The sequence below is a fragment of the Acyrthosiphon pisum genome, chromosome X (genome assembly GCF_005508785.2).
Source record: "Acyrthosiphon pisum isolate AL4f chromosome X, pea_aphid_22Mar2018_4r6ur, whole genome shotgun sequence".
NCBI lineage: Eukaryota > Metazoa > Arthropoda > Insecta > Hemiptera > Aphididae > Acyrthosiphon > Acyrthosiphon pisum.
In genome coordinates this window covers 71,774,918-71,801,378 of record NC_042493.1, presented here as the reverse complement: position 1 = coordinate 71,801,378, position 26,461 = coordinate 71,774,918, and the positions used below count along the sequence as shown (strand labels likewise).

General features: G+C 29.8%; 1 protein-coding gene across 1 annotated transcript in view; it reads right to left on the bottom strand.

The window, feature by feature from the left end:
* Positions 1-4,143: 4,143 nt before the first annotated feature.
* LOC100575399 overlaps positions 4,144-26,461 on the bottom strand; it is a 149,540-nt gene continuing 127,222 nt past the window's right edge. The window contains exons 6-13 of the mRNA XM_029488953.1: positions 21,950-22,211; positions 14,811-14,941; positions 14,281-14,476; positions 13,811-14,185; positions 13,127-13,699; positions 10,752-11,543; positions 8,262-8,518; positions 4,144-5,048 (exon numbers count right to left, since the gene is read on the bottom strand). Of these exons, the coding sequence (XP_029344813.1) occupies positions 4,599-5,048; positions 8,262-8,518; positions 10,752-11,543; positions 13,127-13,699; positions 13,811-14,185; positions 14,281-14,476; positions 14,811-14,941; positions 21,950-22,211 (3,036 nt within the window). The 3' untranslated portion in view covers positions 4,144-4,598. The remainder of the gene's footprint in view (positions 5,049-8,261; positions 8,519-10,751; positions 11,544-13,126; positions 13,700-13,810; positions 14,186-14,280; positions 14,477-14,810; positions 14,942-21,949; positions 22,212-26,461) is intronic.

Here is a 26,461-nt window from a genome sequence, read left to right as displayed (position 1 = left end):
CAAAGAAACATATTTATTGAATATCAATTTTTTATTAAATATAGATTTATTTATTTAATTTAGATTTTTTAAATAGTTTTTTACTCTTGGCTTTTTTGTATTGAAATACAAATTATGAAAAATCTATATTTAATAAAAGATTGATATTCAATAAAAAATCTAAAAATATGTGTTTTTAATAACGAATTTTAATAGAATAAAAAATCTATATTTTATAAAAAAAACTTGATTTAATAAAAAATTTCTATCAAGATTTGTATAATTTTTTTAATTTATCAAGATTTTTTTTTAATATACTTTTTAATTAAATATAAATTTTTTATTGAATATAAATTTTTTATTAAATACAAATTATATTATTTAATTTAGATTTTTTCTATTGTTTTTTATTCTTGGCTTTTTTTGTATTGCATTTTCATTCGTTTCTATGGTGATAAACAAAACGTTAGAGATTAAAATCCCACTTTTAGCGGCTTTTCGTAATTTGTCGGTTGTTTTTCCCGTGGCATTAAAAAAATTGAGAAAATCGAAAAATGACCTCTTTAAAGTACCATCTTGATCAAATTTGCTAAAATATAATGTACTATATCTTGAAATCAAAGCACTTCTTCTAGTAAAAATTTCGTATACAGGATAAAAAAAATAAAATAAACACCATTGTAAAGCCACTAGCTTCCTTGCTCCGCTCACAGTCTAAAAATAATATTTTAATATAAATTCAACTTACGGCTACCGTATAATTAATAACAATATAAATATAATATAAAATATCCACACTGACAAACCGTCTCCGCTCAGAATCGTTTTTCGTATACAATGATATTATTATATCATTGAATTCAAATTTAATACCATCCATTATACAGTGGTCCACTTGTATCTTGTTGTACAGCAGAATGATATCCATTTACCCACCTTTTTACTCTTTATCCCATCGTTATTATTTTAATAATAAAAATTAGTGACAAAATAACATTAGTGACTTACCTAGAGTACTGATGCTACTGACAGTCCTAAGTCTGTTCAAAAATGAGAAGGAAATTGAAGTGTAGAATGTATAATTTTATATTTAAAAAATGTTTAATTGGTAAAACCAAATACGTCAAAACATCGTGGCCCAAATTCGTATGTATGGTAAATAAAATCCGAAATTTGTATGCACCCCACAAAAACTCGGGCAGTAATTTAGAAGAAAGTTTTACCGCGAGACGCAACTAGTTGCCTGCAATCTTACAATAGGGCCCAGAATGCCCTGGATATCCTAAAACGAAGACAGCTCCTAGATTATTATCGGAAATCGTTTGTCCTTAAAAGGTAAAAATGGTCCATAGGTGTCCATTAGTTATTTCTGTTAGTTCTTATGTTCTAATAACTTAATTGTAGGAGTTTGATTTTTATAACTTACGTAATTAATTGTAATATTGAGAAAAAAATTCTCAAATATACATTTCGAACCCTAATATATTTAGGATATAAAATATGATTAAAAAACTGTAATTGTATAGTTTTGTACTGTTCATAGTAAGTTACCTCATACGAATAGATTTAAAATACCTAATATCAATATTATAACTAGATACAATCATAGTTAATTAAAATTATCATCTATGCGTACAATGTAGGAAGTCGTAATTTTTTAGAGATAACATTACATTATAGTGGGTATTTTGTATTCTGCGTACCATTGACTGGTTGTTTGTGCGAAACCTCACAACTTCTCATTATAGTAAATAAAAAACATTGTTGTTCAATTTAACGGTTACATTGTTCCCATTTCCTAGGAGTTGGGATGCGCAAGTAATATTTTAACGTGTTTATTATTTATCATTATGTTTTTAACTGTGTTCGAACGTGAATCTATAATATGTAGTACGCAGTGATTCTTCGTTCAAATTGTTTTGGTAAAATCCATTAATTTTAAACACCTTTTCAAACAATGGATGGACCATCGAACACAGAAGATACTATTTTAACTGTTACTATAGTGCAATTTATTATTCCACTATGCAAGTATATCATCTCATTCATAAAAATATTATCTATCCCAATATAGAATTTCCGAATGATTGAGATTTCATTGTAATAAAAACTTCATAATTGTACCACTATTATTTTACAATGTTAACTAAATTAAAATATTGCATCTATGGAGACGATACTAACACAGATCAGTTATTGTCATTAAAAGCTAACTACAGTTTTAGAAGTTAGTATTCCAAAATTAGAAAACTATATACCACCAACTGGTTAATATTGACAAACTTAAAAAATTAATTATTTTATAGCGTCCACACCATCTAAATAATTCAATAATCAAAACCAAAATATGCATAGGTATACGCATTATTATACTCATATATATCCTTAAGGGTGTCGGTGCTGATTTTTAAAATTTTCCAAAATGCTATAAAATTTGAAAACTATAATATATATTTTAGGTACTACCTTAATTATAATACTTTTCTACAAATCTACAGCTCGATACCTATTTGGGGAGGGGGGGTTGATACGGTGTAATATATCAATGAAAATGACTTCACAGGAAAAACTCTCACGCAATGTAGAAAAATCGGATTTCGTTAATTTATTCTTTTTTTTATATAAAAAAGAGAAGATATTCCAGGTCGGGTCAACTGTTGATTTTTCATTTTACTTTAAATAGTGGTAGAAAAATACATCTGAAAAAGAACAAATATTGTGCATTATTCAAGTGCATATTTAAATGTACATTTAGGTTCTATAATTCTAATTTTGAAAATCGGGCTTTGATCCGACCTGCAAAATGTTCTCTTCTATTAAATAAAACAAAAAACAGCGAAATACGATTCTACAGAGTTTGAGTTTTTTCAGTAAGACATGTTTTTGTTTTAAAAAATGCACTGGCTCCGACGCCCTTAACGCCAATATTTTTTCTTCTATGAAATTCAATTTGCTGGAGCAATGAATTACAAGTTGAATACCATTTTTATCATCATTGCATAGGAGCAGGGCCAATAATGAAGTCCACTAATTTACAAACATTATCCCGCTCCCCGAGATGTACCACAGGGAGCAATTATTGCTAACCCGAGTCCCCTTAAATATGGGACCAGGCCACCAGGGTTACATCATTAACTTACTACTTACTATTACCTGACGGCTGACCTAGCTGCCATCCTCATAAATAATTCGTAATGAAGTTCGTCGGTGTCATCATCGCAATACGAATATTGATTTCAGTCAGCACGCTTAATATGTTTACGTTTACTTGACTTTACTGCAGTAAAATTCCATGCACGTGACCACTCTGTACTACGTTTTTTTTCAATCTTGATCATATAAGATCATTGTCTGAAGACACTGAGTTAGACATATTTATTCGCTGATTTAAATAGTCACCAATGAATTATTTTCAATTGATCCAAATTAAAATTAATATATAAGTAAAATTAATTTTATTTTATTTTATTTTATTTACAAATGATAAATTCACAAATAGTATCTATACAAATTATAAAGAATACCAAACAGAAAAATCGAAAACTTCGAAACATTTTAAAGTTTTTAAAGTTAAATATTTCAATTTGTTAAAAAAATGTAGATTCTATTTTTGATGCTAGAATGTAATTTGACTTAGGTACTACAATATTGTTTCTACTTTTCATAATATAATAATAAAACAATTTGTATTAAAACTAATTACCAGGTTATTATTTTCTTAGGTGAGGCGCCGCCCTCACTTACCTCATCACAGCCCAAACTTCCACATGCTACCATAGTATACCATCATCTACTTGAATGGCATAACGGCATTATTGACATATTATTAAATAATATATATTACAGCTTACAATTTATTATAATGTCTATAGTATTATATGAATGTACTTTTTTTCGTAAACATTTGAAATAATGAAACTTTATTACATATTATTATAAATAAAATGCAATAATAATATTTTTAATTTTTTTTTAATGGTATTTGTACAGAATTAAAAAATTAACGAACATATTGTGAATACAATTGTATTAATAAAAATCTTTTTTTGTAATTAAATATCAATAATAATTGTATAATAATAATAATAATAATAATAATAATAATTATAATAATAATAGTAATAATAATAATTTTATTATTACTACTATTTATAGTATACGACTGTATTTTATATTTGTATAATATATAATATATAAAAAAACATGTTCTGCTTACGGTGTTGAAATTTTTTTTTGGGGGGACGGAGAAATTATAAACTTGGTGCAAACAAGTGAACAACGTATGTGTGTGAGTGGACATCGGTATGGGTGTGTATATGGGTGCGTGTATAATATATGCGTGTGCGATTTTACACACGTCAGGTATAGTATGGTACAAGAAGTCGTAAACAATTAATTATAATAATAATAATAATAATAATTTACATGTCGGAATAAAAATTCCAACAATAACGAAAACGAAATTATAATGACAAAAGTAATACAAACAAAATGAACGAAATTGAATAATAATATTATATTATACTTACAACTATTTTCTATACGATAACATTAAAATAATAATAATTATATATTATTTTATAATATAATATCGTTTAAACATCCGTGCTCCGACGTCGTCATACTGCGCTCTCTCGTTTGTTGACCGCTTGAGGTTTGTCCGGCGCGGGAACGATGGCCGCGGTCGCCGGCGTCGACTGCTGTACCGGTGGTGAGGGCAACGGTGGTGACGGGACGACGATCACAGTCGCCGGGTAAGCGCCGGTCAGATTGTGCGGTGGCCAGGGTGGCGGCGGCGGTTCGACCACGTCCACTTCCAGGTCGGTGGGAAGTTGATGCTGCTGCTGCGGGTGATGCGCCTGTTGTTGTTGTTGCTGCTGCTGCTGCTGCTGCTGCTGCCAGTGTTGCTGTTGATGATGATGTTGATGGTTGTGCAGGTTGTGGTTTTGGTGGTGTTGGTGGTGGTGGAGGTAAGAGGAACGTGGGAGGGTGCAGTAAGCCGCGGCCGAAGACGCCGTCGCTGGATAATTGACAGCTCCCACTGAGACGCCTTTGACCATGACGATCGGCTGCTTGACAGCGTAAACACGTGATATTATTATGCACGATGTAATTAATAATATATTTTGTAAGTTATGAGCTTATGACAAGGGCTTACGGGAATTTACATATTTTTCATTAATAATTCAAAATGCAACAAACTACTAAGTGTCTAAGTTGTATAGAAATGTGTTTCATAATATACCGGAACATTTTAGTAAACATTTTTGCATATTTTATTTTTTCTTTGTTTATAACCGCAACTAGTTTTTTTATAAATGCATTGCATTGCACGTTTGTTGTTGAAATTGGTTTAAAAAATCATCGTTTTGGATGACTAATGAGTATATATACTATATCATAGACTATATATTACCTAATACCTAAGATCCGATGATATTTTAAGATATTGTAAATATTACGTCATGTTGTACTTATACAAAGTAAATTGTAAGTATTTGTTTAAATCGTTACCGTTCGGGTCACCCGGGCCGATGTTACACCACAATAACATGGTTGTTAAATGGAATTCGATCTCGGCTGTGTTTTCTAACAAAATAGACCATACTATAAACATACAATTGTACCCACTATACGTCTATACCTAGGTACTATTAATAGGATAGAACCTTAGAAGACATTAGTGCATGCGCGTGGGTGTAGGGGTTATGCCCCCCCTAACCATTGTCCCATAAATCCCCTTATTCGTGTCTTTACACCACAATTCATTTAAATGTATTATTACCAGGGTTGGGATTTTGTAGCATTTGCATATTTCTTATAAGAGATAGCAGAGTAAGCTTAAAATGTGTTTCGTAATTCAGAGAACTGAAATTATATACATTTTATCTTGCATAATATGAGATTTTTTAGATTTTAGTGTTATTTTTGATATATTTTTGGTTTTTGACCATTTTTTAAAGAAAACTGCTTATGTTTTATGAAATAACATTTTAATAAAATTATTTTTGATCATTACCTAATTTTAAAAGTAAATATAGATTAAGTACAAATGTACAATAGACTCATCACTACACGGACGCTCTAACGCATCATTTCGAACTTGGTATTTAGTTTTAATTTTAAGCTTTAGTTATTGTCTAATATTTTTATGGACCTATTGTCATTTACGACTATGATTATCCACGAGCGAATGTTGAAGGCATTAGGTATATCGTATATACTATATGAATACAGTTGACTATTGTGTAATCGTACCTACTATAATAGTTGTATTTTCGGTTGAAAGTGTAGTGGTTATTCTTTGTCGCGTCTTAACTTGTGCTTAACTTTGATTTATAACTCCTATTTTTGAATATTTTGTTGATTTTTTTGCATATATTTAGCACATATTTAGTGATATCTAAACATTAAACTTTAAAGTAATATTATAGTGCATATTTTTGCAATTTCAAGTGCTATAAAAACTCAACCTTGATTATTAATTATACACACCCTTCCCCATTGAGAATTCCTGGATAAGAAATGTTTGAAATCATTACGAAGTTTCTTGAAAACTACTTTTTTTACATGTATTCAAAATTGGACTTCTAGGCACTGAACCCTTCAAAATTAGATATTTATATTTTAAATAATTTTTAAATGTCAATAATAAATGTATGTTTAAATATTAATAATATTGAATAAAAAAAATGAAGTTAAAAATGTTAGGAAGTCGATTTCAAGTAAACTTTATGACGAATTCAAATATGTTTTTAGAAATATTTTCGGATAAATATGTTGGTTGAAACAGTTGGCAAGAAATTGATAGTTTTGACAACAAGCCACAAGGGGATTCGATACCGACCGTTTATAAGAAGTTCTATATAGGGAATTTTCTAAGTGCGTGCGTGTGGGTCCTGTAAATGTGTACCAAGTAAATCATCATTAGTGTGTGTGACTGTGTGTAAAATAAAATATATTATAGCGAAGCCCTCCCGCACATGTCAATATAACGCGCTACATGAATATTAATTATTATTATTATTTTTTTTTTTGGTCAATCCGGACCATTGTTACACCGCAATAACATGGTTATTTAATAGTAGATAATCCACAATAAGCAATAAAAAGTTCGTTGTGCAAGAATAACGATTATATATCTCGTATTTTACGAGAATATTTCCATTAATTTTATAAATATATTTTTTGTAATGTTTTTTTTAGCATACATGGTGATATTTCAGGAAACACTTAAATGTATGCATGTGTCAAGGTTTTAGGATATTTAGTCCAAAATAGTAACCCTACATAGCTATAACTTATACTTCATATAAATATAGCCAGACAAGCTAATCTGGTGTGGTAAAAAAGTTTTTTTTCACGAAAAGATATCACCACTACACTATATTACATATTATATTATGTTACTAATAGTTATAATTGTTATCATATAGATGTATGCAATACTCAACTTAATTTTCTATATAACTACGTATTTACGTTTCAAATAATATTATATAAAGTGTAGTCGTTTTAAAACTGTCAATAATTTTATGTTGAATACGATTAATGATTATTTTCTTTCTTTCTCACAACAAAGTAAAATATGATTAAAATCAAAAATGGAAACCAGAATTATTTCAAAACCATTTATTTTATAAAGACGTATTAATAATTTTTGCATGGCTTAGAAGGGGCGAATGGACCATCTCAATTTGGTGATAAATTAAAAACGTTATGATCACCGAAATCCGACAGAGTTGTTGTAAGTACTTACTACTTAATATTATTTCAATTTCACTATCGAAATAGATGTTAACATATTGTATTAATATTTCAAGCTATACACCAGCGGTTCCCAAACTTTTTAGCCAATAGTACACTGTTTTGTTTTATGTGCTGCTGTGAATACTATGGGCAGCGTAAATAAAAAAAACAACACTAGTTCTCATTGACAACCCATTTAAGGCTCGTTCAACTTGGTAAAAATTATGTTTGTTTTATTTTCGCATGAGCCGTAGCCCATGCGGTGTCATTAGTTTGGGAACCGTTCTATAAACTAACTAAACTACAGTTTGTAAACGTTCATGGTAATTATGACGATTATCAATGAGAAATGTAGTAGTTTCATTCAGCGGAAGAATAAGTCGTTTTTCTGTATTTAAGAAGTAATTATATAATATAATTACTTCGTAATCAGCTTATTATTTTCCAACAGATCAACATGTACCAGATAAACTATTAGGTATACGCGTATTGTTAAGTTAATTGTATTTTGTATATTGATTTTTGGCACTCACGTCGGGTTGTTGTAGGTTGTTTCTCTGCAGAGTGCTGCCACCACCGCCACCGCCTCCGCCGCCACTTCCGCCATAATATTGTGTGTTAATAACGACGGGCCGACGGAGCGTCATGACGCCCGGGTGGTATTGTCCCGGCGGGTTGTTGTAACGGTTGTGCTGGTGGTGGACCTGCTGTTGACGGTGGTTGTGTATTGGAGATGATGACGTGGACGAAGCCATGATGAGAGTCATGGAGTCAGCTGGGTCACCAAGATCTGTAGACAACCGCGGTTCAGTTGTAAATATATTGGTATTGTAATATTTATAAGTAGTGATGAACAAACAATTAATACCTAATACTTTTTCGTATAAATTATATGAACAGGGTAATTCACAACACTTCTGAGAACTTTTTATTAATTTGAGAAAAAAATACTATTTAAAACACTACATTTTTATAGACAATTTAATTTTTATAATTTTTGCCTCGGTGGTTGTTTTATTTTCTATTATTTTGTCGAACGAAGAAGTCGACAACACTCATGCGGTGTACCCCGTCATTTTCCTCCATTTCTTCAAACTTTAAGTGTTTATTAATAAAAATAACTATTTGTTAGATACTTCAACATTTGTAAAAATGTATATTCTACTTCCGTTTGCGGAATAAAAAATATAGGTTAGTGTCTTAACAACTACAACAATAAAAATATTAAACACTGCAGTGTTATAAATCATAAGCGAAATTTGATCCCAAATGGAAGTTTTAATATTATTATCTGTACCAACATAATATTAATAAAGTTGAATTTGTATACAAATGTCAAATAGTATCTACTAATTGATATACTAAAAAAAAAATAAAACTTTGAATTTCACGGCAAGCCACTCAGGTATCTGGTATACGAATAATCAAAGCACGTATTCGACACGAATAAATTATCCGTTTTTTCGTTCAGTGATTGGAATCAGTATTAGCCATTAGGTCATGTTCGGTTATCTTATATAGTTACCATATTATAGTATTATACTATTATTATTATGATGAAAAGTATTTTGCTTTTAAACTTTTCGATAGTAAATTATGATCACGTACGCGGCGTTTAAGAAGGTTATTTGGCTAAATGGGTTCATTTTTCGGTATCTATTTCAAAGAACGTGCAGTGGACTGGAAACTTCCAACTATTAATACACGATAACCGATTACAGCATAACTGCATAACGATAACAATGATAACATACATTTATAAATGTACCTAGGATTGAAGATGGATTTTTGATGTGCTCAAGGACCCTGGACTATCAGCATCGACGTCTTCCCACTATTTGAACCCATTAGAAAAACTCAAAAAACCAGGCCAATTGATCATAGTTAAATAGAAGCCAGCTGGTAAAATACACGAGTAAAAGTATTCAAATACTTTTCAGGTATTTAAATGTGTATTATAAATACTTTTGGAAAAAGTAACTTGGATGAAGTATTTTAAATATTTCTCAAAGTATCTGTATTTTAAATCAAATAATAATTCATGAACGCACAATAAAAAAAAAATTGAGATGTGAATGTGCGTGCATTTGAGTCAGAAAATATTATCTACTTAAAAATAATTTTCAGAGTGGGTCTAGTATAATAATATACAATATTATCATAGTCAACTGTTAATGTACCTATAGTAAATTAGAACAGTATTTTAAACATAATAGTATATTTTTAAAAACAAATAATAAATTAGTGTATTCCTGGACTACTTCGGGCACTCCGTAGTTGGTATTGCATATTGATGTCAACAATAGTATTAAACTCGTCTTGTGTGATTTTTACCATGAATAGAACATGTATGATCACAACTTTGTGATACGCATACCACCCTTGACACGTCTATCACGTAGTTCTCCGCTTCTATAATATTCTATTGACATTGCCGACCAATGAAATGCGGAGAACTACGAGCAATGGTTTTGTGTGTAGAATAGTGGAGAGATTCGCAAACCGGACAAAAATTGGTTTTTTGTAATTATACCTATTTATTAATCCATGATTTATACCCAACCAAAAATTTCCATAACTTGTGTAAAACAGATGATTAAATTGTAGTTACCTACACTTAATTGTACGGTATAAATTATAAAATGATTTATACAATTCATATAAAACGCAAAAATACTAAAAAAAACGTTGGTTCAGTTGATTTATAGGTTGATTTTAAAGTGGGGACCGGAGAAAAAGCAATGTCAACAGCAGTTCCTCCTCCCGTCTACGATAACACGAAAAAAGTCAATTTTAAAGCAACATTTTTGTTCATAAACAATTTGAAAGTATTATGGGAATGTGTCTATAAATTCTTTTCTAAAGTACCTTTCTGTATATTTTGTACTTTAATATTTATTTTCACCGAATATTCAAATAGGTACGTGTTTTAAATAGATTCTTTTCAAATTAAGTATCTGGGTCTGTACTTGGAAACGTTTAAAATGTATCCTACACAAGATAGCAAATATAGATATCCTTACCACTGTTGTAGTTATTGTAAACAGTGCCAGGCGACATGAGCGGCGCCGGTATGATGTCCGGGTTCCTGCTGTGGTACGACTGTGGTATCCGGCCCTGTACCGGTTGGTCAATGGCGGCGGTGGCCGACAGCGACATTTTCTGCTGTAATGATGGCTTGCACGTAGCGCTATACGACGACTGCTGCGCGTTGTTGTTGATGGAAGACGCGCCGCGCAAGAGGGTCGTCGGAGACGCACGTGAAGGCGGCACGAGCGCGATCGGCGTGCCTGAGACGATGTCCTGCTGCGATCCACCGCCGTCTGCGCAAGATGCACCGATCGGGACTGCACCGCCCCTGCCGATCGTGTTGCTGCAGATCCTCTGCAGGCCGCCAACCACCCGGCCACCAACGACTCTACCGCAGTGGTATTCCGTGTTGTTGTCGGTTGAAGTCATGTTTTTGCCGAAGTTCACACCGACGTTGTTGTTGTTGTTCGGTATCGCGACGTTCGGCGGCACCGCGCAACCATCTGCATTGGCCGGCTGACAGTGCACCGGTCCTTCCGGCTTGTTCCCTGAACCTGTGATGCACACCGTGCCTGCGTCCACCACAGTCCGTTCCGGTCCACGGCCGTTGTCCCGATCATCGTCATCGTTGTCATCGTCGTCGTCGTCGTCTCGACGGTACCGCAGAAATGTGGCCGCTCCACAAGCGACCACTACCAACGACCCAGCTACGAGCAGCACAACAGCCATGGCACGCGTCATCCGAAAATCTCCCACGCCACCACCATTCTCTTGCAGCCTCCGATCTGAAAACCACCCCACACGAACGATTAACAATATAGGTACACATACTCTATATACTTATGTGGCGCTTATATATATAGTCATATAACTAGTAGTAATAATAATAATATAATTCAGCTGCACTGCAGATATTATTTATTATTTTTATTTTTACACAATAAACGACGAGTAGCTACATATTTACCTATATTGTTAATGATAACAAAAAGAAACAAAAACACGATGGAACGAAACAGAAACAAGAATTATCTGCGTATTAAAAATAAACATTCTGAATCATCCTTATCAGTATACTGACAAAGTGACCACTATAGTTGTCGGTGGTGTATACTGATTTACAGAGGGTTGGTCAATTAAACTTTACATCTAAATAATACGTGTTCAGTTTTTATTTAAGAATTGATAATGATTTGTAAGATTATGTAGTTAAGGATGAATATACTCTACATTAATTTTATTGTTTTATTAATAATTAATTTAAAAATAATAAATAGATAAGGAAAACATTTTTTTTTAATGTTTTTTGTTTACTAGGTATACCTAGGTTTATTGGTTTATGATAACATGAAATTAAAATTAAAATCACATTAAGTAACTACTAGGTAACTTACAGGTTAGGTTAGACTAGGTTAGGATATGCTATATCTATGTACTTTATAATATAGACACATTAAATCAAACACAAATAAATAATACACCTTTTTGAATTTTTGTCTTGTCCTGAGTGGTGTTTCAACATGTACTTTGTACACTCATGCAACTAATAACTATACGCGTAATTGCATTTTTAATTAATTCTGTAGTACAATTTGACATATTTACAGCATGTAATTATAACCTTCCCCTATAAATGTATTCTCTAGGGTGGGTAAAGGGGATAAAAATCGCAAGAGGTAATAATCACCTATACTGTAACAGGCGCTTATTGCCCCTCTAGATATTATAAACTTGGTTGAAGCGAGGGAGTGCTCATTTGTAGGGAGACGAAATCGACTGCAGTTACTCAAGGGAATTACTACCAGCCTTTGTAAATATATTATATGAAGGAAAATTGTTAAAGTATAAATATTCAATGACACTGCAGGTACGATTCACACTATAAATGAAAACTTTTTGATTAGGCTTAAAATTTGTAATTAATGGTAGGGAATGCCATTAAATTTAATTGATTATTTGTTTAATGTAGTAACTTTCTATGAAATTTTCGAATAGTTGCTTGTCACATAATTGTTACGCTAAATTACTTTGATTTTGATTTCATAAGACTTTTAGTTTAAATGTAATACAGTTAAAATAACTGTAATTTTAGCCATTATTTAAAAAAAAACTTAATAATCCTCTTTTTTTATTAGATTTGATAATATTGTTTTTGTAATATATAAATAATATATAATAATTTTTTGTACTCCCACTGTTTTTAAAAATATTGAAATCTTGTTAAATATACTCTTTTGTAAATACTAGCTAACATGGTTTATCAAACACAATTTTATTAAATATTTCATATTTTTTCACATAAGGTGGAGGTTGTTATTAAAATTCAGCTTTCTTTTTAACTTTATATCAATATTAAAATTTTACTTACCACGTTCCTGTTCTCGTTGTTGTTCCAATAGTAAATTCCGGGCTCGGTCGGGATCTTGACCTTCTATTGTGGTCATTGTATTTGAAATTCCGTTCTGATTTTGTTCATCAGAATCAGCTCCCGCCATCCCCATTGGTATTGATACCATTAATGTTAATGGTTCTGACCTTCCTTTGGCATTGCTAGCCATCACATCAACTCTATAAACAGCTCCTAGTTTCAACCCTCTTGCCACAAATACTTTTACCGGCGGAGAAGCTACATTTTCTGATTTTTTATTTTCATCTGGATTTAAATCTGAGAAACCTGGTTGGTCTTGTTCATCAATACCTGTTATATTTAGTACTAAATCTCCACTTAAATCGTCGCCACCTAAGTCCGAATGTTGGACTTTAGAATCCTCTCTGATTTCGGCCCATAAACGCTGAGGTAAGCCACCGTCATATCCTTCTGTACATCTTATAAAAATGTGGGATCCTGAGCTTTTGGAACTCCTTAATCTTCTTGTACCATTTAGATTCATGGCAGCTCTAGAGTTCACTACCGTACAATTAGTTACGCGATCTGGTCGACCTGTAAGACATATGTATCTAATAGTTAATAGATAGGTACTTACTTGAAACATTTATTTATAAGCATAATATAATTTTTATATATAATATACAAGCAATTCCGCTTACTGACCTGCAGCAATGACGTGATAGACGCAGGGATGCGCTTGCATACCCACTCGGTTTCGAGCCCAACATTCAACTGTTCCATAGTCAAAATCTGTTCTCGGAGCATAAGTTAACACTCTCGATGAGTTCAAAGAAGAACCGGCTAAATTTCCAATACTACTGAACCGTTGTTTGATCAAGGAACCCGTCGAGGTAGACCCAGCTCCTCCTCCAGTAGCAATCGAAGAAATTGTATTGTTGAACGACCAACGATATTCTGTTGGTGCAGGATTAGCTTGTACATGGCAAGCAATCGTTACGGTTTCTTTTTTTGCCACACCGTACACAACTCGTTGAACAGCTTTCCCAGCACTGTTACTTGGTGTACACGTCGGAGCATCTAATATAAATTCGAATATTTCGTCAAAATATAGTTGTTGTCACATTTCAAAGAACACTTAATATATTATTTATTATTGACATATGTAAACTTACAGAGAACATCGAGATGAATTGATTTGCTATGAGGTCCGGGACCTTCAGCATTTTCAGCACCACATGTATAATGACCAGCCTCACGGCGGCTGACTCCTTGTAACACCAATGACTGATTACTGATAATAATTGTTGTAGTTGATCCGCTTCCAGATATTGAACCACCTCCACCAGCATTGTGATGTAGTTCTATACCCTAAAATATTTTAAATAAACAAATGTACTATAAATAACGCTTAAATTCAAAAACCAAAATAAACACTAATAATCTATCATTGGCTGAAAATACTTATGTAGATTATTATAAATTATAATTGGGAATATTTAAAAACGTACCTAAACATTTTGTAAAGACTATTGCATACTTAATATAATTTCGAATAGAAATAATTGTTTTCATATCATATTATATTTTTTTTATGCTTTACGAATGGATTGAATTTAAAATTTATAAAAAACATTAAAAGGCTAATCCTAAATAATAAATGTTAATACCAATAATTAATATTATATAATAATTAATAACGTACATCTCGTTTCCATTGGACTTTATATGCAGGTGGCACCGCATCTACCGTACAATCGAAATACACGTCTGTACCTTCACGTATGTCATCTGCTCGTAAGTTAGTGCCCAATGTGATTTGAGTCTCGGGAACATCTGGGAAATTATATATATCAAGTATGCATTATTTGAAATTAATAATTATATATAAAACACCAAGCCCTGCAAAAGATACGATGCATATTGCATGCTATATAATGTGCCGTAATATCGTTGCCAAGGAATTTCGTACGCAATTTATAATAATATTATGATCTGTTCAATAATATATTTTTTTTCAATCCCCAGCAGTTACTATAGTATCAGCTCCGGTAACTTATTAACTGGGTGACTTAACTTTTTGGCGGGCAGGGTGTCGTTTGTATAACGAGACGATGAGAGGGGTGGAAGAGCAATTTCACGACCGATTGACCACGACGCGGATGGGACCCCTACCCGTCCCGTATATATACAATAAAAAATGCCCTTGCTATTTATGCCACCGACTCGTATAGTTTTTATCATAATAAACGACGAGACATTGTGAGTTAACTTATTTTTTATGTACGCAGGGCACACTTTTTCTTTTATACGAAATTGGCACGGCGACAGAGTTCAACGAGAAATGGTCCGGACATAACGACAATGACGAGCAGCGCAGCGTTGCGGGATGACAGAATGACAGTTTTACGTAGTAAAGCCAACCAACAGTAGCTAGTGTATACGTAAAGTATATATTTATACATATACGATAACTTATAACGTATAGTATGTATTTTATAATATAACATTTTTTAAAAAGGTGAATAGATGGAACGTACGTTTAAAAAATACGTTACCTTCGCCGTAATATATATTGATTTATACTTGCATAGGTACTGGATTTATATTGTATGGTTATGACTATGGTAATAAACCCAAAAAAAGCAAAGTCTGTCTATTGTATGCGTTCAATATTATACATTGTTTTCAGAATATTGTTTCCATGTTTAGATTTCCCATTATATTTAAATTCTTATGTTTAATTAAAATGTCTAATTTTCATTTTTTAAAAACGTTACATTTTCATGTATTTTAGATTACTTGTAACATAAATTCTTGTGAACATAATGTTATATTTTAAATTAAAGAATCCAAGTCCCAAAAATCTTACCTTACATTTAATGTTTTAGATTATTTAACAACGAAAATAAAATGTAATTTACATATATAATTCATGGAAAATGTGCGTCAATAACAATTTTATTGTAAGGTATTTACTATTTAATGAAAGAATGAAAATGTTTTATATTTGAAATACAAATTGATAAACAAATAATAATTTTAGTTAAATCAATAAGGTAGAATTATTTTATTCTATTAGTTTTGATTTATAACATTTAAATCTATGATATTATTATTATTATTTGTGAACTGTATAAATTGACAATTGTAAGCTTTAAAGCTTACGTTGGGTATTATAATATTTATTTTAGAAATAATTAAAATTAAGTAAGTTAAATCACACAATTTATCATATCACCGTTTTATCAAAATATTTATCATAATTTCAAAAATTCTAAGGTTATACATATTTAGTTTCACTATACATTTTAATTTTTTTAAACATTATCGTATATAACATAGGGTATTAAACATTAGTGTTAAATATACAATCGGTCAATTAACTAACATTTGGTTATAATATATAGTCTCTTTAATCGAGGTAATGCAAATACGACGATTTGATGCCTGTTTTACCTCATCTGCCCAAGTAACCAATACAAACCATTTATATACAAATAATTAATATTAATGTTTACTAATACTATTATAATCTAAAACTAATGGCAACCATTTATAAACAAAACAAATTTTTAATTTCCACCGGACCTCTTTAAAAATGCGAATTTTGTAAAATCTTTTATAATAGTGGGTATTTATATACGAAACTACTGACCAGATTTCATACTCGTAGCTTCAGCGGTTCCGGCTAGGTCAGTGAGGCCCAACCTTTTTCCTTTGGCGGGCCAATTTGGTAAGCAATTATCTTCAGGCGGGCCACAAAGTATAAAAGTACAAAAATAATCTTATGTATATGACTTGTTTTCTTATCTTTTATTGTATATTGAAAAGATTATGAATTAAGGTACACGTCTTAGGTACACCATTAGTTAGATCAGTACGTTATTTTAAGTACACGCGCGGGTGATATCGATATTAAATTGTTAAGTTTCCGCTTGAAAATATCGGACAGAAAAAAACGCAAATATAATGATGATTGCCGAATTTTTAATGAAAAATGGTCTATAAATTATGATGAAACAAACAAAATCGGTTCATAGATCGCGACTTACGGATGAACACCTTCATTCAATTTTGAGGATTGGAATCACTAAACTTCAACCAGATTTATTATTATTTCATTATTAGTAAAAGAAGTACAAGCTCAAATTTCACATTAAAAATAAGAGTAAAACATTTTTGTATAGTTTTTAGTTTTATTATTATCATTATAATTGTATTTTTTGGAATAATTATTTAAACGAATTCATAAATTTAAACAAAAATAATATATGAAAATAAATAATTTAAAATTTTTTTCATACATTTTTAAAATTGTTTTTATTTTAGAAAATTCGTAACGGGCCATATAGAATACCTTCGCGGGCCGCGGGTTGGGCACCACTGGGCTAGGTGATGATAAATCAGCCAGGACAAGTTCTTTTATATGTATGGATACGACTCATAGAAGAATTTTCATTGGGTCGACCGTGTGCCTACCATTAACTGTATATATTTTTAACAAAACTATAGTGCATCAGAAAAAAGTATTCAAATATGAATATTAAATAGTCTGAATATTCCATATAAAAAGTTGCGTTACGTACCAAATAATGTGATATAAAGTTTTGATATACATATTACCACATATACTATTTGACTGCCTACCTGAAACGAATCTTAATTAAATTGATTGGAAATAATAATTTTTTTTGTTAATAGAGTATAGAGTAATTGAAAACATCAATATTATTATCAAAACCTACCTACTCTTCACTCTCAAATTCACAAAACTTAATTGATAGCGATGTTTGTTATGTGAAACGTATTATTTAAATTAAATATACATTTTCCAATTAATCAATTAAACAATCACTTTTTTAGGGGTTCTTTAATGTTGACGTTATTAATTTTCTATTTGTGTAAATATTGAAATAGCTTGAGAATGATTAAAGTTAATATTATACATTTGTAAGTACATTTAAAAATCTATAGTTAATTATTATAATTACAATAATCAAATAATGAGTTAAATACTTAAATATAACGAAAAGTAAAACTGGCACTACGTAATGAGAACAATTTATATTGTCATTCGGGTAGTTGAATAATCTACATTAATTACCAAGATTTAAAGTTACAACATTTTTTTAGAAAATAAAATACACACGATCAATCCAAACATTAAGGAAAAGACGTGATTAGAGTAAGTGAGAATATAATCTCTAGAATAATCATAAAAACTGCGAGTATACCTTTACCATTGCATCTCCAAGTTCTAACGATCTGTTGGAAATAATAATTTATAGGAAAAGACTAGATATGTCGTAAATAACCGTACATAAGTTTCTTGGTAGGTAAAATTTACTGAGAACTGTCTATAGACACTAAAACAAAATCCGAATACCACTCCACTAAAACTTACAAGTTTGCGGTATTATTCTACCATATAGCAAGTATTGTTGTTTTATACAAGTCTATTTCGTACTTCAATTTTAGCTTTAATGATTTGGATAGAATTCATAATTTCACAATAAGCTAAATATTTATTTAACAACTAACTTAATAGCTCTTTATTTGTAAATAGCAGAACTACATGGTTAGACTTAGACGTAACTTTCATACCACCTGTATTTTAAATATTTTAAAATTATATAGAACACACCATTAAATGTAGTATATTATGAATTTATTATAATTAAGGCATTTAATATCCGACCTTTCAAACTAAGTATGTCATTAAAATATTCGTGTAATATACTCACAGTAATAAACACATTATAATTTTAGAATTGAGTATTTTAATAATAAAATAATTGTGTAACATTATTTTACTAGTACCCGAACAAAATATGATGTATAAAATATCCAGTACTATCTATCCTATTTCGAATTACAATTAATTATGTATTGTGAACCTATAGAAATTAATTATTTTAATATTATAAAATGAGTAAAGTTATTAATTGCAATAAAATAGACGAATAGAAACACATAAAGACAGAACAATTGGTAATTACATATAATTTTGATTCAAAAATAAATTATATGAACATAGGTATTTCATTGAATAACCTATTCGTTAAGTATTTAATTAATAATACTAATAAATAATAAATCGATCTAATATCTAACCAAATTGTTTGTGATTATAAAACAAAAATACCTGCTCTTTTATTGATCAAAATATGCTATTATGTATTATGTTTATCAATATAATATCACCAGGATATTATTATTAACAATTTTATTCAATTTTACACCGAAATATGATAAGGTATGTTACAATCATTGTGAACAAAAAAACAACTACCTTTCAGAAAATAATATTTTCTTACCATTTCAGTTATATAAAAGTAAGAATTGTTATAACAACAAACAATATCTAAACTCAAATAAAATAGTACCTAATAAAAACATATAACATGTACAACCAAAAATTGTATTATTCAAAGTATTTTTTATTTATCTGCCTCATCTAGTCATCTCTTTATATATTCAATAATATCTATTTACATAAATGATACAAATTTCAATTTTCCAATTTAATTTAAATATGTGTAGCTACAAGGATATTTGCTATCATAGGTATAATACATTTATACAATAATACTATAGTTGGTTAAATTAATTTGAAAAATCCCGATTTCACACATTTTTTAAATGTTCGGCTATTATAATATGAGTTAGATATATTAAAGATCGTAGCAAAGTTGTTTTTATGAAATGTTGTGGGCGTATTTTATGCATCCCTTTTATCAGCAGCCGTATAATATTAATCTCTTTAACGTGCTGTTTAGTAATATAAGAAAAGCAGAAGAAACATACAGCATTATAATATTATATTTAATCAAGTACGTATTTTAAGCGAACAGTTAAACTACAAGTTCAACTGTTTGCTAACTGTTTCGTAATTGAATTACCATCCATTCTATTTTAATTTGTTGAATTGTCACTTGAGAGAATACGTGTCTGTGTAGAAGTTTTTGGAAAAAAAAAACAAGTTGACATGACATTCAAATGCAAATTACAGAAATCCTAGTCGGTCTCCGGATAGTGAAACACCCAATTATCATCAATTATGCGATAAATCTCCAGAACATACTTAATATGGAAAATTGGAAAAGAACAAAAGATAATATTTTTGCAATGTAAAAATGCAATAAACGTTGGTAAGTTGATAAATTTTATTAACTCAATTTTCCATCATAAACAGTTAATTTTGAAATTTAATTATACATTTAATTTATTCATTTCTAAAATGTAATATGTTATACAACAATAATAATTGTCAATTAAATATAATTTTATACAAATTAATGTATCACGCGTTGTGCCTTAACTTTATTCAAAATTAATAATAATAGGTAATCCACTAGTTTTTCCACTATAAATAATAAATATATTACAATTTATTTTGTTTAATATTTCTAGAACGTTAAAAGTTTCTATAACTTATAAAACATAAAAAGTCGGTCAAATTTACTTGGTAAATTTATTGATCGCTTGCATCTCAACAAATTACTATTTTAACTAGGTATATGGAAGCTAGAGACGTCGACATTGTAGATATGTTACCGATTAGACATCTTTACGTTTACACCATATAGGTAGTTACCTACTATACAACCTCGGTACAATACAAACTGAATGATGTAAGTTTGAATTATTTAATACTTACATAATGTTCATATAAATATTTACACACTAAACGTGGAATTTCCCATTTCATGAGATTGGTTCTTTTTTTGCCATTTCATGATCTGGACCCAATGCTAAATGCTTCTATAGAAATAATGAATTGAGTAACTGCTATAGTAAGTACCTTACTACTTACGACCTTATAAATTACACTAAGCTCTTGAGCATTAATGTAATACAATCGTTTAAAAAATAATACTTATTTTCTGCTATAATAAATCTGCGTAGAGTAAAATATTGAAGTAATAGATTTATCAGACATTGTATTTTATTGCAAAGTGTAAAAATGATATTTTACAATTAGAAATTTAGAATGTAATTTATCATAAAGATATTTATTTAGTTTAATTTCAATAAATTTAGTTTAATATATCTATATTATATTTATTATATTTAATTTATTCATAAAAATCGTTTAGGCTAACTTCTTGAGACTAAAAATTAATTAATTTCGTGTTAACTTTCAGTTTGAATACTATGAAGTACTGAATAATAATAAGTAGACTTATAACTCTAACAGATCAAATTTAACTAATCTTAAGAATTAAATGTTTTAGTTCACAACTTAAACTGTTTTGTTTAGTTAAGAAATAAAATGATTTTTGACAGTACTTTTTCACTGACGAAGACGAAATAACATTTTATATTAATCGTTCAACAAGTATAAAACATAAATCATAGCTATAAAAATGTTCGAAAATGTATTTACATGTCTTAATATTCTATGGTTATTACTTACTACTATTAGGTATAACAAAACTACAGAACATTTTCCATACCTATACGATACCTATAATACATTTAATAAACATATTATGGGGTTGTTATTGAAGTTTTCTTCTAGAATTATATATAAGTTAAACTAACTCAAAATACATATATTTCTATTTAATTTCAAATTTAAGAAAATTGATTTGGAATTTTTTACGATAAAAAAAAACTTGAAACAAGAAAAATAATAAAACCAATGGTTTCCTTCTTCTTTTCCTTATCCAATACGGTTTCATGGTTTGTTTCAAACTTTAATCCTAATAATAAATAATTTATAGAACTGAACATATATTTGCACAGGTGTAGTATGTATCGAGAAACATATGCAGCTATTTGCGAGTATGAATAAAATAATAAGTCGTATATATACAATTCTACCATTATACTCACATTGTATCCGTAACAACCATGTGCTTTGTATAAAAGGCGTTCCGGCATCATCAGACGAATCACTACCGGCCGCTATTGTGTGCTTTCGCTGGGACGTCGACAGTTGGTGCTGTGGGTTTTCGGCCCTACAAGTTAACCTGCCGTCATAGTCAGACGTTCTGTGCTCGTCAGCTTCTCCGGGTTCTTGGTAACGTGATTTGGTCGTCGGTTTAACAGGTACGAACGTCAATACGCTTGTCGTTGAGTTTCCATCAGTCGAAGTCTGTTAATATACGCTTAATATAATTATAGCCATATTACATTATTCAGAACTTATCATAATTTTAAGCTAAAATAGTTATCTATAAATTCAACATCATACCAGAAAATAATAATTAGGATAAAATCAAGACCAAGGCTTACTTGATATTTAAATAAGTAAAATATTTCATTACATCTATAATTAATACATAAACTCATATACATACTGCATTGTCTGCATACATTTATAATTTGTTAATGAACCAACAAAAAATGTCTTAATATACAATATACAAAATATTAATTAACAGAAATATTTTGGGGGATTCTACGTAAAAATTGCGTTTTATTTCTGATTTACACTACCTATTATAAAACCAATGATATGAGCAGAATATAACTAATGGACAATGGTATCTTATTGTATCGTACCTATAATTATTGTTTGTTATTAATTATTATACATTATGTATTATAGCTGATGATATATTTATCTACATTTTTGATATTATGTTTTAATTAACATTTTTTTTTTTACTATTACTGTTTTCTTTCGGTAACTAACCTTGATAACTCGAAATTCTTGACATCTCGAAAAAATAAAATTCCCCGTCAAATAACAATAACGCATTAAGATTTTGATAACTCGAAAATTTTAGTAAGTCGAATTTTTTTTTTCCTTCGTGAGTTTCAAATTACCGAGAGTACACTGCATTTCTAATTAATTTTACATCTAATCGGCTATGTTTATTTGTCTGGAATATTTTTGACCCGTGTATTAGTGTTTAGCTACGTTACAAAAATAATTAGTTTAAACTATGTTGGAGAATTCGTATTATGAAAATTGTATCGATAAACAAATATTAAATTTACGAATGAGCCTGATGTGGCTCGGTGGTTGGCCTCAGTCACTAACGAATTCTAAGGTATCAGCCGAACGCGCTAGTTTCCGGATGGGTGACCAACCGGGTTTTTTAGTAACGAATCCTCACCAGCTTGCCCCACATACACTTGTAACGTTTTCATCAACTGACTGTAACCCCCTTACAAAATTCTAAAGGCCATGATAGTTTCCAATGCTTAAGATCAATAAATGAAAATAAATAAATAAATAAGAATATGTGTTATCTAATTATGTTCTTATTACAATAATGTCATATAATACTAGGTAGATATATCAAGTTATTATTTTAGATTAAGAATTATTATGTGATGTACCTACAATTATCATAAATAAATAAATATTACTATAATACCTAATATAATCAGATGAAATATAACCATTAAAATCTCACCCATCAAAACTATCAAATCTATGAATAAAATTAATGAAAACATGTTTCTATTGCAATAATGTAGCTGTAGTAAAAATTCTGTTATTACTACAGTTGTTAGTGCTATTATTATAATGGATCGTTCGTCGTTGTGTACCTTGCAGCTACAAAGTATTTTATTATATAATATGTTACATGTATGTATGTTTTGTGCGTGTAAAATTTAATAATAAAAGAAAGTTTGAATAAATAAACAAAGTCTACTTTAAGTCGACTACGCTTACGCCTCCTGTAGCCGAGTCGTTTACTTGACTCAATTTAATATTATATTGCGCATAATTTAATAAAAAAAAAAAAAAAAAAAAATGGAAACAGCTATATGTACCTATAGCTTTGTTGAAAAATCTCCGTTTTTATTTCTATATTTTACACGCCACACTGTAAACCAATGAAAAATAATAAAAGTTGAAACTTTAAAAGTTAATACAAAATATATAAAAAAAAAATGGTTTATATGTAACAAAAGCGATAAACGAGATAGCCCAGCAAAGAAAAATATGTCACGAATAATGAGTGAAAAGGTTTAGGGCAACCCAATTTAAAGTTTAAAGTTTCAAACAATGAAGCAACACTACGATACCAAACTTTAGTTGTGGAAGTAAAATTATATGAGAAGGGAGAGGAGAGTAAATTAAAAAACAAACCACATAAAATAAATGACTATTATTATACACATATAAGTCATAACTTAATATTGTAAAAATTATGTTCTAACTATCACCTTGTAATGTTTATTATTCATTTCATTAATTATACATATTGTGTATTTACAGGCGCGGACTGGCTGGGATGCTGGGATGCTACAGCATCCCTTGCCCTAAAATATATTTGCCCCTATCGGTATAAATGTGCCAACCTAAAATTAATCTGAATTTTGAAAGAGAAGGTTAAAATTCTCTGATAAAATCGTAGGTAGATATAGATCTATTATTTATGTAATAAGTAATAACTATAACAATCATTAGGAAAAAAGAATACATTTAAAGTAGGTAGCCAGTAAGAAAATAGGTTAATTAGTTTGAGCAGCTTTTTATATACATTAAATATACTTTATTAATTTATTATTAACAAAATCTTCATAAGAGGCACTTAGCTCTAATTGTTATGGGAGGGGGGGGGGCAAAAATTAATCACAATTTAGTATTTACTGACCCATGAGTTTGCCTCTCGATTTCTAGCCCTTCGTGACCCTTTGTCCCTTCTACACCAAATGCTGCGGCCTATGACAATGTTTATGCTCTTATTAATTCTGAGACCTATACATTTAGTTATAGTTTTATTAACTGCTACTAGTTATTGTTTTTTAATGTACCAAAATAAGAATGCGACCAAAATCATTTATCTGTCATTATGTCTGTAATTGCAGAATTATATAACCCACAAACTTTTATATAAAAAAATATATAGAAACGATTTGATCTCATCAAAATATTGCTACAATCGAAAAAGTGCTTCGACCGATGCAAAGTAAACTTGCATACCAATTCAAACATCTTTACATATTTTAAATCGAACAACTAGAAGTACCTTAATTTTTGTCAGGCGTTTAGGTCATTTTTTCTATGTTCCACGTGTGTTAGACAAAGACAGACAATCGCGGCAATATATAATATATTTTTGTTAGTTATTTTTTGCTTGGATTCAACAGCTTTCAAGGTTCAATTTTTAAAGATTTTAGTTTGTCTTGGTTAATTTATTATTTTTATTTATATTATAGTTATTGTACTGCAGGTGAACATAAAAATGTATAACTGAGATATATGAGTAGGTATTTTATTCTATGAGTATTTTAAAATTGTAAATTGTTTGTGTATTTTAAAGTACTCATAACTCGCTTAAAAATTAAAATATAATAAAAAGCTCATGAGGTTGTCTAGATAATAATCTTACCTTTAGATTTTATAAGAGGTCAATTTACTCTAATGTTTAAGCTAACGGAGCTACACGTGTTCTGCTTTGCGTATAATTTGCTATGTTATGCACTTGTAAGACGGAGACAACACATGCGGGTATCACGTCCTCTTAAGTAGCAAGTATATCTTTGTTTAGTCATATACTCATATATGTCTACTACCTACCTATGTCGCAATCCCTAAAATCAGATTTATGATATTTTAAAAGTAATTAAATATAATATTTGAATGTGTTATGTGTAATAATGGACCATCAATTTATTTTTATTTTTTTACCATACAACTGTAGAAGTTTGTAAATTTTAAATTTTTTGAATGTTTGTTGTAATTTGGCACCTATTTACATTTTTAACGTATTTACAATATTTTAATAAAACAAAAGAAAATATTTAAATATTTTATAAATAACCTACATATTTAAAATTTGCCCCCAAAATTTGTTTTATTTGCCCTTTAAATTATGCAGCATCCCACGCCCTTTTTTACCAGTCCACGCCTGGATATGTACATGCGAAATAAAAACCTTATTTTAATTGCGGCAATGTCTTGAATCAAATTTGCATCTCACGACTGACGACTAACTACTCACTTGTTTTAATTCAGAATGAATTTTGCCGATGTACAAAATAATAAAACTCAGAACCCTGCTTGTTAGTTATTCCATCCTTAAGACTTCGACCAACTAAATTATAACATAATCCTATGTTTAATTATAATTTATATTATACCTACTTATTATTTAAACAAAGAATGCGTCGAAAAAAAGTTTAAATTGAAAACATTTATTTCTGTTTAAGTACTAAAACAGTAAAACTAGATTATATAGGCAGGTTTATAATTATTAATCTTTGTATCTATACCTATAGTTATTTACGTAGTATGCACTTTTACACAATGAGATCTCTCACATTATACAATTATCGATCAAGAAAAATGTTCAAGAAGAAATTTAAAATTGTAAACAAAGTGAATAGAGTTTAACACTCACTTTAACATAATTACATATAGGTACATACTATGTTATA